Below are 15,729 nucleotides of genomic sequence, written 5' to 3' on the forward strand. Positions count from 1 at the left end.
AAGCAACTGGCAAATGGTGAGAGCCTTGATAAGGTGCTACCAATTTCCTAGTTGTTTCAGGAATTGAAAAGAAAATTTTATTTCTGTGATACCAAGGTTCCTAGTGTGCATTTTTTTCCATTATCAGAAGTGCTGCCACTCTTAGGTTAATTATAATGGTAATGCATGGCTGACTCTTCAGAGTTTGTGAGCAAATTTTTTTGGAACCATCCACTTAAATAGCAGGGGGTGAACATTTGTGGTTGAGACTATCTTCTACCTCTGCTGAGCTTTCCAGAGTCGCCGACAATCTTAATGATCATTGTATTCTTTTTAATCCTTATACTGCAGTCAATACATTAGCATGTATTCAGTAATAAATTCTTATGTACATATTTCCATCCTCTCCCTTCCTTTCTTTCCTACTTCCATAGGGAGCTCATGCATTCTGAGAAACCTAAATCTGTGAACATTGTCAGTCATGATTACAAGTAGAATAGCTATATTTTGGACATACTAGTTTTCTCACACCCAAATTAATTACCTCAAGGTGAGAGTGGGGAGGCTTTGTACTATGCAGTAAAATGCTGTTTTTAAATTGCTAAATTAAATTTTTATATCTTCTTTTTTTCAGCCATCGAAAATAAGGATTAATTTAGAAGATAATGTACAATATGTGTCCATGAGAAGTAAGTTGATTCCTGAATAGATTTTACATTCTGTAGTTGAATTTAATATAGTAAAAATGATTTATTTTAAATGTACATGAGGCTGTGAGAACCAAAATAATAAACAAAATGTACTATTGGAACACTGAAATGTGATTTTGAAATTTTAGTAAAATGTCCTGAAAGTTGTGAGCTGAATGATGTGCATAAAGGCCAGTTCATTTCCCATTGCTTTAGATATGTCATTTTAAAAGAACAGTCAAAAATAATACACATAACTCACAGGTGGGATCTGAACCCATCAGACTTATGGAGATGGTAGAATGGTGTTTACCCAGAGCTGAGGAAGGTATGAGGTTGATGGGAAGGAGACACCTTGATTGATGGTTCAGTTAGAGGAGAGCAATGGTTTCTAGTGTTCGCTTGCACACAGGGTGACTATAGTTAATGTGTGTTTCAAAATGGCTGAAAGACAGAATTTAAAATGGTCTTATCACAAAGAAATGATAAATATTTGAGGTGATGGAGATGCTAATTAGCCTGATTTGAGTGTTCAGCAGTTTGTACATGTATCAAAATATCACCTTGTATCTCATCAATAGATACAATAACTGTTTATTGATTTAAAATAAATTGAGTGTGGTGGCACCTACCCTTAATCCATCTACTCAGGAGGTTGAGGCAGAAAGATCGCAAGTTCAAAGCCACACCAGGGCACTTTTACTGAGACCCTGTCTCAAATAAAATTTAAAAACTGACTGGGGATATAGCTTAGTGGTAGAGTACTTGCTTAGTATGTCTGAGGCCCTGGGTTCAGTCACCAGGACTGCAGAAAATGAACTGAAAAATCTACATTTGAGGATATTTTCCTCAGATTCCTCTGTGAGGTATATTATTTATCCCCTAAAAAACTTAAGACATTTAGCAGTACACATGAAGACAGTCTCTTGCTTGGAATTCCATTGACTCTTTCCGGCTAAACCTCTGCATAGGTTTGTGGTATCAGGTGCCCTAGTTCCCTATTGTTTGGGACATCTTTGTGATAAATTGTCCCACCCCTGATTTCCTCTTAATTTGATCCCTAATGGGGTCTTAGAGCATAGATGCCCAAATATAAATCTTATAACTATATCCATCCTAATTTTCTTTAACCCCTGCTGCAGTATTCATGTCTCTGGGTTTAGTCAGCTTTACCTTTGAGGTGTTTTTCGTCTGTTTCATATCACTATCTTAAAATGCCATCTCACATTTATTGACCTCATATAACACCTGGTATTATATTAAGCTTTTCACATGAATTATCACAACACTTCAAAATATAGGTATCAACTATTATTTGTTTATTTTGGTACTGGGGATTGAGCCAGAGTCACTTTACCACTGAGCAAAATTCCTTGCTCTTTATTTTCCATTTTGAGACTAAGTTGCCTAGAATCTCCCTAAGTTGCTGAGGTTGACCTTGAATTTGTGATCCTCCTGCCTCAGCCTTCTGAGTTGCTGGGATTATAGGCATGCACCACTGTGCCTGGCTATAGTCCATATTTTGTAAAGTGAATAAATGGAGGTCCAGAAAGATTGCTGACAGTCAAGATTCAGTTCCACACTTGTGGCTTAAGAGCCTAATTCAGCCCACCCCTTCCCTCTGCAACCAGTATGATTTTTCTAATGCAGAAATGGGATTATGATATCTTTCAGTCTGAGTTCTTCAGTGGTGCTGTACGGCCTGTAGAGAAACCCTAACTCCTCACATATTTGATTTTATTTATTTGTATCACATCTATAGGACACCTGCTGTCTTTCAAAATGACAAGGTAGTAGAGAAAGGGGTTGATAAAAAGACAAGGTCTTCAAGTTGCCCCTTGCTTAAGGCTGCAGCCTCATCCCCAGTACCCTGCTGACCTCATCTATCCCTGGGGCTACACCGCTTGCAAGTTCCATGACTGCTCCTTGTTTGCCAGTGCTGCTTTGTCCTTAGACCTGGTGTTTTCTCTGCCTCCCTCAACAGTAGGGACATCTCCTCATCTTTCTGTGCTGTTCCCAGCATGCTCCTATCAGGTGTCTCCAGTTCCTACTCCAGTAAAGGTTGTATTTCATGTTCTCAAATGACTTTGCACACCTGTCTGAGCACTTAGCTCAAGGTTATAATAGACCTCCTTGTTAGACTCTGAGATGCCCTGAAGATCTTTTTATTCACATTTATATCCCTGTGGCAACTTTCATGGTGTAGGTATTGAGTTAGATATGTTCTTTATTATGTGGTTAATATCCTAGGAATGTACTTATCCTGGATTTATGAGACTCAAATTTTATTAATAGTGTAATTAAATATATGGTTTTTAAAGTTAGAATTTCTCATTTATAATCTAAGATTTGTCATGAAATTGTTCCTTTTGTCTACTTTCAGTTTAAAAAACTGTTAAATTCCTGATTTATTCCTGTTTAATCTTAAATCTAGGAATTGAGTGTCATAGGGAAAATGTTAATATTATAAAATATGTGCTTTTGTTCTTAGAACAACTACCAGTGATCTTGTAAAAATGGAGCAAGACTCTGGAGTGGTTCTGAGAAAGAGTTCTGCTGGTTGTGGGGAGGTTGGGTAGCTCTTTTTATTTTTTTAGTTTGAGACAGGGTCTTGCTAAGTTGATGAGGCTAGCTTTGAACTTGTGATCCTCTTGCCTCTGCCTACAAAGCTGCTGGGATTATAGGCATGTGCTACTGCACCTGGCATGAGAACTTTTTTGTAGTATCAAATTAGAAAAGATGGATGATAATATTCAGGCACATGAGATAAAGCCCTGATACGCTACATAATGATACAGCCTACAAGCTGTAGAGCAGTTTAGTAGCACAAATCAAAATTCCTTAAAAATACTCTAACTCAGCAGTTCTACATCTTGGAATTTGTCTACAGGAAAGAATTAAGGGTATATACAATAATTTTTATAACAAGGCGGTCCATTGGAGTAAGCCAAATAGTAAAGTTGGAGATGGTCTGAGTTGCCAGTGTGAGGATCCCCTCAGCAGATACTTCATGTGGTCAAATATGCAGCTGTTAGGAATAGTGGATACACTTGTCAGAATGTGCACAGCATTAAAAGGGCATGTTATGCAATGGTGCCTTGCTGTTTCTGCTTGTAAAAACTATATCTCCGTATTGACATGCAAATATGTTGAGGCTTGTTTCATGAAGTCCACAAATTGTCACAGTAGATGAGTAAAGTTAAAGAGATTTGTTTCCTTTCATGTGTTTATTAATATAGAGTAATAAATATTTTTTAAGAGAGAGAGAATTTTTTAAATATTTTTTAGGTTTCGGTGGACACACATCTCTGTTTTATTTTTATGTGGTGCTGAGGATCGAACCCAGCACCCCGCGCATGCCAGGCGAACACGTTACCGCTTGAACCACATCCCCAGCCCAGTAATGAATATTTTTAAAAACAAATGTTTTTTTAAAAATGTATCATGGGGCTGGGGATGTGGCTCAAGTGGTAGCGCGCTGGCCTGGTATGTTCGAGGCACTANTTATGTGGTGCTGAGGATCGAACCCAGGGCGCACACATGCTAGGCGAGTGCTCTACCGCTGAGCCACAACCCCGGCCCCCTAAGGGTCTGCTTTCTGATAAGGAGGAAATGAATGTTTAAATGATTTGAGAAATGTTACTTGAAATTTTATGAATGTGTTTGTTTCCCAGAAGCTCTAAAAGTGAAGAGACCTCGTTTTGATGTATCACTAGTTTACTTAACTAGAAAATTTATGGATCTCGTCAGATCTGCCCCTGGGGGCATTCTCGACTTAAACAAGGTTGCAACAAAACTGGGAGTGCGAAAACGAAGGGTCTATGACATTACCAATGTCTTAGACGGAATTGACCTCGTTGAGAAAAAATCTAAGAACCATATTCGATGGATGTGAGTTGGTCAAAAATGTTTCGTTGCCTTTCCCCCCCTCCTTGTTAAGTAATGATCCCGTACTTGACCCAAGTTAGGTATTAGCAGTGGTTGGTGATATAAACAAAGTAGCATGATTCTTGGTTTTCAAGATCATAAGATGGGTTATGTAGGTTTTTTTTTTTTTTTTTTTTTCCTGCTGTTTTTAAGTATTTCCTTAGTTCTGCTGATGTCAGGGGGAAATATAATCTGTTAAGGTTGAAAACTGATTGTCACAAAGCAGTCTGATAGACACCTACAGGCTTCCCAGGAGTTGTCATTTAGTAGTGTTGGGGGAGGGGCAGGAATCAGATTCTTAGTACCCCAGATAATTAGGATGCAAATCAACTGTGAATCAATATTCCATAACACATTGGCCTGAATGTAAAAAGAAAGAAATTGGAATTAATGTCGAAAAGATAATTGCTATAGACTAGACATGATTTAAGAAGATCCCATGGAGAGTCTGACCTTGGGATTAAGGCATACATGAGGCATGTGTATGTGTATGCACATGTGCATAAGAAAAAAAACGTTAAACTAGGGCAGGTATTTTGGATCAAGACGAAAGGGTTCTAGCCTGTAAATTATAAATACCTTTCAGGCAAATGAAAAATGCAAAGACCATAAAATGACTCTTAAGTAATTAAATGTTAGAAGAGGTTATTTTTCAATAAAAATACAGATTGAATTCTAATGTGAATGTGTTTGCTTCAGAGGTTCATGTCAGATTATATTCTGAACCACTGATTAGAATTAGATTTGAACAACTAGCAAGCAGAGGATAAAGGTGACAGCCTTTTCCCCTATTTTTGTTCCTTATCATGAAGATTAATGGGGGAGAAAGTGCATATCAAATGTTGTTCAGCTATACCATACTGTAGTAACCACTAGTAATAAAAGATCTCTTAAGAATAATGAATATATTCAGGTAGAACATGCATACTAGGAAAAATATAGACCCATAGAATTTTAGTAGAGAAACTATCATGTAGCCGATACTCCTTGTTTTTCACGTGTGCAGTTGCAATTATATGTTATTAATGGTGGCTTTTTTTCTTCTTCTTCCCTTTTAAGAGGATCTGATCTTAACAATTTGGGAGCAGTACCCCAACAAAAGAAGCTGCAAGAGGAACTTTCAGACTTATCAGCAATGGAAGATGCTTTGGATGAGTTAATTAAGGATTGTGCTCAACAGTTATTTGAGTTAACAGATGATAAAGAAAATGAAAGATATCCTTTAAGTATATGTCTTTTTAAAATTTCTGCTTCCAGAAGAGATTAAGTGGTAGAGTCATTTGGGGGGTTTAGGTGTTGAATTAGACTTCTAAAAGTTAATACCAAGCAGAGCAGAGCACCCCTGTAACCTCAGCTACTTAGGATGTTGAGGCATGAGGATCGTGAGTTTGAGACCAGCCTGGCAACAGTTACTGAACATAGTGAAACTCATCTCCCCCCAAAAAAAAAAGTTTTAGTATAATTTGGTGGTATCACCTCAATTTTACACAAGCAATAAATACATTTGTTGCTTTGGGCATCTTTGTATGGTGTTTCTTAGGTTAAATTCTGCATGGTATATACAGGGACAAATCCAGGTTGAAATTTCCACTTAAAATAACAAGTTCATTCTTATTTTTGTGGACTCTATACTACATAGTAAAATATTTGTTACTTTTCACGAAAATCCTGTTTTCCCTAATTTGTGAAGTAAAGTTTATTCTGGAACAAAAGGAATTTCCATTCCCATCCACACTAGCCTGCTGCTGCTGGATATCTGCCCTCCTCTGAAGCTCAATATTGGGACTGAGGAGAGGCTTGGTTTTGGTGCTTACCTTCTCTGGGTCCCCTGGACCTTCATGCCTGTTACCTTGGGGTGCCTTTTGTGGGGGTGTCACTGACTCTGACTTGCCCTATGCTTCCAGCTTGCTTAACACTTCCCTTGGCAGGCACAGCTTCTATTCCCATGGTACCGTTACTAGGAGGAAGACAAAGCATGCTCACATCACTGCAGCCAGCCACAAAGTGCACAGGAAGGAAGGATGCTGGGGTAACCAAAAATATTTCTTAAGTAGTAAAAATTTTTACATTTTATAGATTATATTTCTTTCATGTTAGGGGATTCTTCTCCAGATCCAGAATGTTTTTTTCCCAAAGTTCCCATAGTAAGAGCTAGCACTGAATGGGGAACGGGTGTGAATTTGAATATAGTAGTCTTCCCGTATTCATGGTCTTGCTTTCTGTGGTTTCAGTTACCTACAGTCAACTGTGGTCCATATATGTTAAATGGAAAATTCCAGAAATAATTCATATGTTTTAAACTACTTCTATGACAGTGTATTGTTTTAATTATTTTATTATTATTAATCTACCTGCTATAAAAAAAACTTCATCATAGGTATATATGTATTAAAAAAGTATAGTATATTTAGGGTACTATACTGTCTGTGGTTTTAGACACCCACTAGGGTCTCAGAATATATCCCCTTCCTATAAAGGAGAATCTCTGCACCTTTGCGAATTGTGTTTATGTTACAAACTCAGACTTAATTAATATTCTTCTCTAGAAGTTGTCATCATGACATTTCAAAGTATGAAATAATTTTTTCCTGCTTGCCTTAGATGTCAGTTTGCATCTCATAAGAACTAAAGATGTTTTAACACTTTCTTTCATTTATTATAAGAGCTAAATTATCTACCCAGTATACAGCACTCTGCTTAGAGATCCTTGACTGATTTTTACACTAGCGTATGTAACGTATCAAGATATTCATAGCATTCAAGCCTTCCACGAACAGATTGTTATTGCAGTTAAAGCTCCAGAAGAAACCAGATTGGATGTTCCAGCTCCCAAAGAAGTAGGTAGCCCTTCCTTTTACCAAATATTTAAGGAGAGAGGTGGGATAACTGCTAGGCCTGTGATTTATTATAGTCACAATAACTTACTGTGCATTATGTATTGTTAGCTCTATATCCAGTACTATTCAAGCCACTTCAGACATTTTAACTTGTTTTGACTAACACACCTATAAAGTAGTTGTTGTGACTTAAAAATAAGCCACAGCAGGGGCTGGGGTTGTGGCTCAGCGGTAGAGCGCTCACCTAGCATGGGCGAGGCCCTGGGTTTGATCCTCAGCACCACATAAAAATAAATAAGTAAAATAAAGGTATTGTGTTCGACTATAACTAAAAAATTAATTTTTTTTGTAAATGAACCAGAGCACAAAAAAGTGAATTCAGTCTGAAGATAACCCAGTAAATGACAGAACTAGATTAAAATGCAAGAAGTTTGGCTTCATAGTTCATTCTTAACTATGGTGCCATAATGCTGTTGGACGAGCCACCAAGAATTGGCCTTAGTCTTGGTGTTCCAAAAGTGAGATTGGGTCACAGCCAAGGCTTCAGGGAATTAACTTACTAACAAAACTCATACAAGACTAATTATGAACAAACTAGAAAACTAAGTTATAAATTTAAAATCTCATTATAAATAGAAATATCAGCCACCAGCTGCTTAGCTCATTCTTTCCCTTTCAGGAAAGTTTATACTAAAAGATAATTGTCATCAGAAGGCTGCTTGGTAAGGATGGAGTCAGAAACAAAGAAGATGGTCATTCTTGGAACAGACCATCAAGTCCAGACAGCCTGATAGACCGGTGCACGTGCACGTAGCAAATCCTCATCGTTGCTATAGCAAGGAATATTCGCATTGTCCTCTTTTCCTTTTATCCCCAGCAGTACCCTGTCCAAGTGGGACCACATGTTACCTGACAGTGTATTCTAAATTCATTAGCAAGCAGCTTGATTTTGTTAGTCACAGCCAGATTATGACTTGTTGGTGAGGTTTTCTAGTTTTATTTGGATTTAGATATATGCCAAGTATCCAGGTATCGTTTATATTCAGTATCAATTGTTTCACAGATGTTGAAACTTTTTTTTCCTTAAATAAATAACCAGTAATCCTTTGGTATATCTTACCTTGGGGCATGATAATCCATTCTGCTAGAAGTGATATAGTTGGATTTTTACCCAAGGTCTGAATTGCTTCAGACTGTAATTGCTAAGCCTTTTAATCATACCCCAACTTTCTCTGAAGACCCGTGTAGAAGTCTGCTCATGGGCCTTCTTGTGGGCCATGCTCAGTCGATGAGAGCCTGCTGGTTTCAGTGTAGTCTTAAATCCACAAAGATCTGGGGTGGGGTGGGGTGGGGTTCTATGGAATTGGGTCTTATAAATAATTTTCTCAGGACATAGTCACCTGGCCATTTGTTTAGATATTGCTTCTAGATGCTTTTACACTACAATGGCAGAGTTGAGTAGTTGTTAAAGGAACAGTGTGGCCTACAAAGCCAGAATCATTTACTTTGTCTCACCTTCTGTAAAAGAAATTTGCTAGCCCCCAATTTAATGAGTGATTCCTCAGCTGGCTGCCAGTTCAGAGTAATATCTTGAGTTGTTCCACTGTTTAGAAATATCTACAGAGTTTAGAATACTACAGAGTTTACCATTCAAACCAGACCTGAACTGGCACTTCAGCACTGAGCACAGATGTTCTCTAGCCCACCTTTCTGGTACCCAGAAGCCACAGCAAGGTTGACATATGAGGTGTTAAGACCCTCTGAGATACTACATCTCCCCCAAACTTACTTGTCTGAGATCACAGCAATGGAACAGGCAAGGCAGCAATCTGCATTGTCCAGCCTGGCCTTCCCTAAGAAAGGGGAGAAAATGGACTTCATTCAGAGTCAGACCAACTCCCAGTTAAAAAGACAAGGAACCATAAGTAGAACTGCTCCTTACAACTTTAGCTTGATTCTCAATAGAAGAACCAGTTTCCTGATTTCTTATGCGAAAAGTGTTGTAATCATTCCTGCTAAGTCTGAAGCCAAAGGATATTGAAAAATCCTAGCTAATAATACTCCTTTGTGTGCAATTCTTTGTGTGTTTGAGGTTTTAAATTGCCTGGGGTGTATTTTAACTTTTTTTTTTTCTTTTGGTTCTTTCAACTGAAGGACAACCCTTCCTGCTGTCTCAGTACCTCTTGATTGGCCTGGAAATCCAAATACACCCTTATCATAGGGGATCCTAGGGTATTCCATGGTTCTTAGTCATCAAAACACTGATTTTTGACTCTGAAGTTCAGCCTTATTAAAGGGTCAACCCCTGGTGTAGAAAAAGATAGGCTCTTGAGAAACAAAGTATCCACTTGACAGCTCTACCATTACTGCATGATCAAGTAGCTGTTGTAACTGAGTTTGCCAATGGTCTAATGAGACTACAGCTGAGAGCATGATTTTTCTTAAAGATAGGGTAGAAGGAAAGCTACAAGAATTTGAGTTTTTTGGAAGGTTTGCAGTCTAGGACGTGAAAAACTGTGTTAATGGCTGCTCTTGTTCGTCTTGATGTTTTTGTGTGTTCTTTGCCAGGACTCTATCACTGTACACATAAGGAGCACCAGAGGACCCATTGATGTGTATTTATGTGAAGTGGAGCAAAACCATTCAAATGGCAAAACATCTGACAGGGTAGGGACCTCTTCATCTAAAAGCAAACATCCAGAACACCCTGAGAAAGGTAAGCATATCAATTTTGCAATTAAAGAAAGTAAAGATTTTATGTATATAATATGTGTATTATGTATAGCCTGAGGATTATTTTTTATCTTCTATCCACAAAAACATGAGTTTAAAAATAATTGCAAGGTCATTGTTACTGTAGTTAAGAATATTCCTTCATAGTTAAGTTCCACACAGTTTTAATAGTAGTGGAAATAACATTGTAGTCAGTCCATGGGGGCACCAGCTGGCTGTGGCCTCTGAGTAGGGAGGACTTTCTGCATTCTCTGACAGTGCTTCCAGCTACAGGTATGAATTTTTGTTTACTCTTGAGGCTGAAAACATTAGCCTTCTGCTATTGATGTGAGAGATTGGTGCTTGTGTACAGTTCTTCTTTTCTAGCAGTGGAATTGCAGGCTCTGTTGGCCACCCGCTTTTTAAGAAAGATAGCACTTAGAATTTCTCTTATCTGTTCTTTTTCAGGAGAAAATCTTCAGCAAGGTGAAGACGTGCTTGAAGTGAACAACTGATAGCATTTGAGAATTAATGGGTTGAAATTTTTTTACCTTTTCTTTTTGGAACATCCTGTGTGGATGAATTATGCATCAATTTGAATCTCAGAGCAATAAGTCATCCAGGAAGTGCTCTCATTCTCAGTCAGTAGCAGCATTAAGGCCAGTAGTGTCTTCAAGTAGCTCCCTACTTAGATAACTGGGTAATTATGGTTTCTGCATTCAAAAACAACTTTTTTTATAATTGTTCACTGCATTTCGTCAGTGAAATAGACATCTTGCCTCCTGAAATAACTTCTTTACAAAGAGTATCACGAAAACAGACGGTCAGGCCTGGCACAGACAGTTCTTCGTGGACTCTGCCTTCCTTAAAGGATTATGTCGTATATCACAAAAATAATTGCCTTATACTGGTTCATGTTTGCAGTTGAGTGTTGTACATTGGCCAGGTGTACGCACGGATCTAAATGTGGTGTTTTTGTATATATCTGTATAATGTTTAGATTACTTATGAAATATGTCTAAATGACACTTTTTGCCCTTGTACAGCCAAAATAATGTATATATGAAAATTGACAGACAAATGCTCTAATTTCCTTGGAACCTGTATAACTTATTAGAATCCTCTGGATGAGGGTTAGAGGAGAGTTTTTCCAAACTTCTACATGTAGAAGTCTCACAAATGTGCTATACATTTAAGTTCATAATACTAATTGAAGTAATTTAATGTGGATCCCCGTGCTAAAATTGGAGTCGGATGCTTCTTGATGTTGAGCTGCCTACAGAGTTATTGTGTCCCAGCAGATTGGTGGCATGCCCCAAATCCTTGGGGGTTAGTACAGAAATGCCATCAGGCCTAATTCACTGAGACATGAATTCAATCATGGTGAAATTGGAAACTGTTAAGCTTTTTGCAAGCAGATTTTGTAATATGTGTCTGTGTGCAGCCTTTCTCCTCAGTCAGAGGGGTTTTACTTACCATGAGTTGTACCCTCCCCTCTCTCCAGCTCTAGTCCCACCTTTCCAAGACCTAGCTATTTCTACCTCAGTGGGTAAGTCATTTACCACTCTGTGCCTCAGTTTACTCAGTAGTTTACCATTAGACTGTGACTCCTTGAGGGACTTTGTCATAATCATTATTATATCCCAGCACCTTGCACCATGCCTGGCCCATGGGAAGTGCTCAGTGAATGTCTGACAGATCAGTGAGTGCATGATTGCAGAATGAGGTGGATGAAACCTGGCTTGTCTGTCACACAGGATTCTGTGAGCATCTGAAGCCTCTCTTGCTTTCAAGGAAAAAATTGAAGCAACTTGAAATTAAGACTGTGTATAAAAAGATTTACAACAGGGATCCAAAATCAAAATATTACAAAATAGTGGATTCACATACTCTGAGCTCAGCAGCTTTGCCAATCCTGACCTCTGCTGGACACCAGCTCCTCCCCCCACAGTCCCTGCTTTTTAATTTCTATATGCTTGGGGACTGCTAGCCTTGAGGCATCTTCTCCCTCTGACTTAGACAAAAAGTTGTCTTTTGAAATCAGCCAAAGAAAAGCTACAGGGGGCACTGGTCACTGGACTAGTTGGTGATATGGTTTGACAAGATAGGGAACACAGGAGGAACAGCAAGGGTGGGATAAAAATTTCAAAAAAGTTGTGGACATGAAAGTGAGAATTCAGGCAGGAGGTTGTATATGTGTAGGTCAGGTGCTCTTGGAAAGATCTGAGCTCTGTGTAGTAGATTGGGCAGATATTAGTTGACACGTGATCTTGTAAATCATGAGAGTAGAAGAGGTCATCTAAGGAGAATGTAAAGAGGAGAGGCCCAGGAATAGCTGTGTTTAAGGGGAATACAGAAGAAAGAGCCTTTCCTGAGAAGAAATAACAGGGAAATAAAACTAAAGGAGATAGTGTCCCAAAACCAAGGAAGCATTGCCAAAGGTGAGCAGCAATTCCTGACTTGTGAAATGTGATGAATGTTCTGCCTTATACATTGTTCTGAGGGTAAAATGAAATCATGTCAGCAAAAGTCTTATGTAAATTGTAAATGTGTTACATAAATGAAGTAGCTCCGCCACTCCATCTTCAGGTGTTCAGTGTCTTCTTTTTAGAACTGACAAGTGTCTGAGGGCTAATTTCGTAGCCCTTTCTTCATCTACCACACCTTCCCTGCTGACTTTGATGGGTATGGCTAGTGACTTGAGCAGCCCTCCTCTTTTAAGAGCTCCGAAGGGGTCAGAAGTCCTGGCCTCAGGAGGTGCGCACACAGGCTCACTAGGGCTGGACATGAGGACCTAGAGCAGTGGCCAGCCTCTCAGCCCATCACTTTATCCTTGTTTTGAGGGACTTTCTTAATCGCTGGCTTTATTTCCAGTGAAGCTAACTACACCCAGCCAGTCATCCGCATCATCTCTAACTGGTGTTTATGAAAAATTGAAGCTATAGAGAAGGTGACTTTCTGCACACAGGGATATGTAACAAAAGAGCATCCAGGGGAGAGGTGCACCCAGGTCTCCACGTGGAAGGACTTGGAGTGGACTAATACTCTTCCGCCCCCTCATCCACCTCTGCAGAAAAAAAAGCGGGTGGCTTCTCTAGTCATGAGTTTGGAAAAGGGAGCTGAACAATAAAGGCCCAGTTCCTTCCGGGTTTCCTCTCTTTGGAACTTCCTGCTATGGAAATACACATTTTACATCGGGGGGCGCCCTGCAGTTGCTTAGTTAGGTCAGTTTGCCCAGATGGGCATTGGGCAAAGTCTGCGGACATTTTTTACTCAATTGGAAGGTACATGCTACTGGCATCTAGGGACAGAAAATGGGGAGCCAGTAAAGAGTGCACAAGACAAACCCAGGTGAAGAATCACTCAGTGCAATGTCTAGAGTTCAAGTTGAGCAACCCATTACCCCAGTGTAGGCAGGAGAGCTGTCCCAGTCAGGAGTGAAGGGTTACGCCCAGTAGCCAACAGACCTAAAAGCACGTCCCCATTCACTTTTATTAGTAATGGGAGGTTCTAATTTCTGTCACAGGTGGTTCTGCCTGCCAGCTGATTCTGAGCATGAAAGGTAGGAGGAGTGTTACCTATTGGGAAAAGCCATTATAGACCTCATATTGGGGCCCCATGTTGGCAAGGATGGAATTCACCTGTAAGTAACAAAACCCTCCAATGACTGCTTCAAACAAGCTTTCTGACATTTAGGAAGTTCAGAGGTAGTCCAAGCTAGGTATTCCTCCCCAAGGAGTTGGGAGCAAGGCTTTTACCAGGTAAATGGTCATGCTTGGCTCCTGTTCCAGAGGTCACCTTGAATTCCAAGGGAGCCTCTGGAGCCCAGCCATTCTGTCTACATAGTAGCCAGCAAAAAGGATGAAGAAAGAAGAATGGGATACATCTTAGTTAAGGACACTCCTACAAATTGCAACTCACTTAAACCTGACAAATTGACCACCATAGCCACTGTTACTTGGGAATGTGATCTTTTGGGGTCAGGATCAGCCATGTGCTGTGCAAAAGACCAGTAGTTGTGACTCCAAAGACAGAAGATGTGTGTGGAGTGCAGGACAAGCGCTTATCAAGACCCAGCTCCTCTCCCCTTCTGAGCACCAGAAGGCTGAACCTGATCATGAGGCCAGCTTTAATCAGCTGGCTCTGGGGAAGTGGTAGCAGTTACAAGACTGCAGTCTGCCACCGCTCCTCCTGTACAGCAACCAAGAAAGCCACAGTTCCCGGTGCAGTCACAAGGCTCTGGAGTGTTGGCTTGGATCCCTGAGAGACCGCCAGTCTTGACCAATCTTGACACCATGGAGTGTCAAGTCGTTAAGATTTATGGTATTGATTTTTTATTGCATTGTGGCCTAGCCTATCTTACTATGTTCATGGACAACTGACAGTTTCTGCCACAGGCCTCACAAAGCTGAGTTTTAAATACCTTCTAGATACTTGGAACTTGTTAGTTGTTTATGGTCAACAAAGTTGAAATACTGGTCATTCCATAAAAAGTGACTCAATCCATTTGTTCTCCACCAGTAGGATGGAAGTTAACAGGTTTGTGTAAGGATTGCCATCTAGTGGAGAATTAACACTTAAATTATTTGCTTTTAAATAAGCAGATACTGCTAGAGAATAGCATTAATTTTAAACACATTTTCAAATCCCATTCTTGTTGATAAAGTGAATTCACAGTAAATTTTACATATTAAAACCTAAATGAAGCAACTTGGCAAGAAGTGTTACTGTTCAGAAATCAGCACGTTATCCTGGCTACATACAGTTTTCCATTCTTGCCAGAATCTAGTAAGCAGAAATCTTGATTGTCTCAACACCCTCCAGAACATCACATTGGTCCACAGCACTGGATCGGTTGAGCAGGAAGTCCTCAAATACCTTAAATATCTTGTTAAATATCTTAGTAAGATGTGTGGGCCACAAGGTGGTAGATAAGCCTGCTCCTGATACCCACTGGTCCCATAGGAAAACCATGGTAGGTGTAACACAGAGGCAAGTTAGTACAAGAAATGGATTACTCAGGTGTTAACATTCACAAATTCAGGATGCAGCCACCACCCCTAGGAAAATGCAGGGACACCATAACCTAGGAACTCAGAACACCGGTTCTCTATATGGTTGTCACTTAGACCCCAGAAAGAGATGCCACGTAAGTGCTTAGACTTGTGCTAGGGAAGAAGACCCCCACCAAATGGTTGATGCTCAAATCTCTGATGGGAGTCTGACACAACTAGTGTGCCAGTCACCAAAAGGATCATAGCCACCTAGTACTGGTACTTCAAAGGACACCGTGTGATTGGTATTGGGGTTGCCAAAAGAATCTGGAGCCATCACTATCAACGGTTGCTATAGGGTTACAGAGAGGAAGAGCCCCTTGCGTCCTGCCCTTCATTACCAGCCTGCATCGTATTCCGCCAGCTAGCAGGGAATGTATTTTGCAGAACTCAGCCTGGGATCACAGCAGAAAGCAAGAGGGTGAGCTAGGATCTGAGAGCTTATTCTCCCTACCCGTAGTACGCTCATGCATACCCAGCATCTCCTCCTACCCAGAAGGCCCAAGGTATAGTAATCCCAGCTCCATCTCT

The 15,729-nt window shown here is 39.9% G+C and overlaps 1 protein-coding gene across 1 annotated transcript; it reads left to right on the forward strand.

Moving 5' to 3' along the window:
• The first annotated feature begins 570 nt into the window (after nucleotides 1-570).
• Nucleotides 571-12,726, forward strand: E2f6 (E2F transcription factor 6). Its single transcript, XM_015479973.2, has 6 exons — nucleotides 571-668; nucleotides 4,343-4,559; nucleotides 5,655-5,810; nucleotides 7,318-7,432; nucleotides 10,001-10,148; nucleotides 10,613-12,726. Exons 1-6 carry the CDS (start codon nucleotides 662-664, stop codon nucleotides 10,657-10,659), a joined length of 690 nt encoding a protein of 229 aa, XP_015335459.1. The 5' UTR covers nucleotides 571-661; the 3' UTR covers nucleotides 10,660-12,726.
• The last annotated feature ends 3,003 nt before the right edge of the window (nucleotides 12,727-15,729 follow it).

This window comes from Marmota marmota, unplaced genomic scaffold (genome assembly GCF_001458135.2).
Source record: "Marmota marmota marmota unplaced genomic scaffold, marMar, whole genome shotgun sequence".
NCBI classification, from domain to species: Eukaryota; Metazoa; Chordata; class Mammalia; order Rodentia; family Sciuridae; genus Marmota; species Marmota marmota.